The sequence below is a fragment of the Watersipora subatra genome, chromosome 9, assembly GCF_963576615.1.
Source record: "Watersipora subatra chromosome 9, tzWatSuba1.1, whole genome shotgun sequence".
Lineage (NCBI taxonomy): Eukaryota > Metazoa > Bryozoa > Gymnolaemata > Cheilostomatida > Watersiporidae > Watersipora > Watersipora subatra.
In genome coordinates this window covers 62732321-62736505 of record NC_088716.1, presented here as the reverse complement: position 1 = coordinate 62736505, position 4185 = coordinate 62732321, and the positions used below count along the sequence as shown (strand labels likewise).

The following is a 4185-nucleotide window of genomic DNA, read 5'->3' as shown; positions in this document are numbered from 1 at the left end:
AATGAAGGCCTTCGACAGCAGACTCCGAACGATAGAACAATTCAGGAACAAGAGCACGGCAGGACCGGAAAGCGGCCATCTTATGAAACTGAGACAGCCTCCAGTCACTTTGGACTCTCTACGTTAGCAGTTGGCTTTCGTAGAGAGAGGTTGTGCTTTTTTCCACTCTCTCACAGCTTTATGTTAATAACTAAACTTTATCACAGCAACTACTTTACTTAGCATTCTGCTTCAATTGGATTGCTGATTATATTATTCTTGGATATTCTGTACTGCAAGTGGAGGAAGCGAGGGTGGTGATATCTCTATGAGCCACCCTCGAATCGGGTAAGTGCCTAGTACACTTTTCGATATGGGACCTAAAAAGGGAGCAGCTAAATCGACAGAGAATAGTGATCAGGAAGCCGGTCCAAAGCTTATCGACATTGACGAAAAATTAAACCTAATTCTTACTAAGCTTGGTAATATCGAATTTCGTCTCAATTTAATTGAGAGCAAACAGTCCGATTTTGAAAAGTCTCTCAATCACGTTCATCAAGAAAATGAGGGCATTCAACTCAAGCAGAGAGATTTATCCAAATCCATAGTAGAAATAGAATCTAAAATCGGTAAACTGGAAGGCTTAGAGTCTCGAATTGAAGCAGCAGAGTATGCTGAAAGAGCAAAATGTGTCGAGTTAAATGGGATTCCATATGATAAATCGGAAAATCTGAACCTTGCTTATCAGAAATTGCTAAGTTCCTTAAAATCTGATAAATTACCTACCACCATCGACAAGATATACCGCATTAGACAAAGCAAGCGCATCATCATAAAGTTCACCCAAACCAATCAGCGCAATGAGTTCTTCCAGCAATATCGAAAAAACATTCAATCCCTCTCAGCACTTGGTTTCAAAGAAACAGGAAGGATCTATATCAATGAAGTATTGAGTCGTGCTCAAAGCACACTTTTCTGGAAAACCCGGCAATTTAAAGTGGAATACAACTATAAATATGTGTGGACATCTAATCAAAGAATATATCTGCGTAAAACTCCTGACTCGGATGCCATCCCTATAAACTCTGAAGACGATTTAGAAACGCTAAAACTTCTTTAAATACTCCAGTGAACTTTTACTACTGAGCTTCCTGGCAAAATGGCAGATTCTGAATTGGATTTAGATCTAGATTGTCATGGATACTGTATTAATGATTTTTTGTTCAGCCAGAGTTTCTTCGCTGACAAACTTTCAATACTTAACGTGAACTGCCAGAGCCTTAGAAATAAATTTTTTCTTTTTGAACAATTTCTGGCATGTTGTAATGTTCCTTTTGATGTTATTTGTGTAACAGAAACATGGTTGAATGATGACGAGACAAAATTTTTTGAAATTTCAAATTACACTTTTTCAGGTGCGCAACGTGCTACACGCGGAGGTGGAGCTGGGATCTATGTGCGAGATGGCATTGGTGTGGAGGTGTTGCCGGCTGTGGACATTGCTGGGTCTGACATTCATTCTGTTGGACTGCATTTTGGTGTTTATGCTTCACCTATTATTCTAACTGTGATTTATCGGCAGCCCAGCGCAGGTGTTGCTGAATTTCTTGATGATCTTGAACGCCACATTTCTTCTTCTCACGCAAGTAATCACATCATTGCTGGTGATATCAACATTGATTATTTAGACAATTCTAGTGATGACTATGCCAACTTGTTAGCAACTTACTGTTTTTATAACACTATAACTATTGCAACCCACCATTTTAAGCCCTCAAACAAATGGACGTGCTTGGATCACATTTTGACAAACTTTGTTAGTCCGACAGTGACATCTGGAACTATAAGCGCAGACTTTAGTGACCACTTGCCCACATTTTCATTTTTTTACAAATTTAAAAATAATCAACCCATCTCCCGAAAAACTATTAATTCATATCCTGTAATTGATTATAAAAGTCTAAGAATCATGCTTGAAAACACTAATTGGGACAAAATCTTTTCAAATGATGTCGATTACTTCTATAACGCTTTTTTTGACAAATTATCTGATTGTTCCCAGAAATGTAAATACCAAAAATCAGTAAACACTAAATCTAATCAAACTTTCTTAAAGCCATGGATGACTGAAAACCTTTTGTTGAGCATTAAAAAGAAATATCGTCTTCATAGAAAACTTCAATCTAACCCACTCAATTTAAAATTGAAGTGCCAATATAACAAACTTAGAAACGATGTTAGCAGGAATTTGAGGGACTCCAAATATAATTATTTTTCACAAGCTTTCAATAGCTGCACCAGCTCAAAGCAGATTTGGCAGCTTGTAAACTATGAGCTTCTAGGAAAACAAAAGACAAATAGCCATAAACAGCCTTCTAAACTGATTTGTTATCTTAATCCTGATGAACTAGCCATAACGGATGTTGAAAAAGCTAATGAGCTCAATTCCTTTTTTAGTAATATTGGTAAAAGACTGGCCTTGAAATTTGTAAACTTAGTACCTCAACCCCCTATCCAAAATCAAGCATTGTGGCTTGAAAATAATGCTGGTGAAGCTTTTGAATTCCAATACATCGATATAACTGGTTTATTAAAAATTGTAGATACAATAAATTCAAACAAAGCCTCTGGCCTAGATCAAATTTCTGCTAAATTTATGAAATCGGTTTCACAGAGTATTGCTTACCCTTTATGTAAGATTTTTAACAAATCACTAGAGACTGGGAAGGTACCTGATGCACTTAAAAAAGCTAAAATATTACCTTTGCACAAAGGGGGTTCTTTAAATGAATGCGGTAATTTTCGTCCAATTTCAATTCTACCAGTCTTTAGTAAAATATTGGAAAAACTTGTTAATCAACAAATTGTTGATTATTTAGAAAATAAATCACTTTTATATAAAAACCAATTTGGATTCAGAAGAGCTAGAGGCACATCTGATGCCATCTCAACTTTTACTAACCAAATTCTAGAATCGTTTGACCGAAGTGAATGTGTTATAGGAATTTTTATAGATTTCAGGAAGGCCTTTGATACGATCGATCACGCAATATTATTTAAAAAACTAGAGCAATTTAATTTTAGTGAGTTAACCATCAGATGGATACAAAGCTATTTAACCCGCCGAACCCAAACAACAAAAATTAATGATACTTTTTCTAACGCTGACAATTTGACTTGTGGCGTACCTCAGGGCTCGGTGCTAGGCCCGACTTTATTCTTAATTTACATAAATGATCTTTGTGATTGTTTAACTCATCTAACTCCTATATTGTATGCTGATGATACCAATTTGTTTATGAGTTCAAAGAACCTAAACGACGATTTACCTAAAGTCCAATCTGATCTTGAAAAACTAGCTGATTGGTGTCAAACGAACAAATTAACCATTAACTTTGACAAAACCTGTTTTACTGTTTTTAAAAATTACCAGAGCAAAATTAAATTTGATCAGCCTATTCTTTTTAATAACACTTTTATTAAAGCAATTGATGAAGTCAAATTTCTTGGAGTGTCAATTGATAAAAATTTGAACTGGTCTTCCCACGCTCGTAAGCTTTTATTAGATTTACGGCCTATATCAGGCATCTTTTACCGCATAAGTGCTTTCATTCCAAAAAAATTGCTGATTATGCTTTATTACACACTTATTCACTCCAAATTATGCTATTCAATAGAAACTTATGGCAATGCATCCAAAATTCATCTTAGCAAAATAATACAGTTTCAAAAGAAAATTGTCAGAATCATTAACCGTAAGCCATTTGGATTTCCAACAAACGATTTATTTAAAACCTCTGATATTTTAACTATTGATAAATTGCATAAATATAAGTTGCTTATTCAAGCCCATAAATTATTTTACTCAAAATGTGATCCAGCACTACCATTTTATAATACTCGTCATCAATTACTTTCTCTTCCCGTACCTAATCATCTAACTTTAGCCGGTCAACGATCCTCAAACTTTGCAACACCTGCGCTGTGGAATCGACTACCTAATTCAATAAGATCAATAAAATGTCTCGGTAAATATAAGGTGGAACTGAGGCACCATCTCCAGTCTGGAGAGTGAGTGTTACGGTCTGGTTTTTGTGCTGCTGACTCGGGCTCGCGTACCACTGGCTTTGCCATTTCGCAATGGGCCCCATCATCATTTCTTACTTATTGTTATTTTTTCACGCATTGGTTAATTATATTTTGTCT

General features: G+C 35.7%; 1 protein-coding gene across 1 annotated transcript; it reads left to right on the top strand.

The window, feature by feature from the left end:
- Positions 1-352: 352 nt before the first annotated feature.
- Positions 353-1099, top strand: LOC137405335 (uncharacterized). Its single transcript, XM_068091565.1, has one exon. The coding sequence runs from the start codon at positions 353-355 to the stop codon at positions 1097-1099; it is 747 nt and encodes a 248-aa protein (XP_067947666.1).
- Positions 1100-4185: the final 3086 nt, after the last annotated feature.

Bases quoted from the DNA above. Each gene is read 5' to 3' on its own strand.
- LOC137405335 (XM_068091565.1), top strand. From the start codon at position 353: ATGGGACCTAAAAAGGGAGCAGCTAAATCGACAGAGAATAGTGATCAG.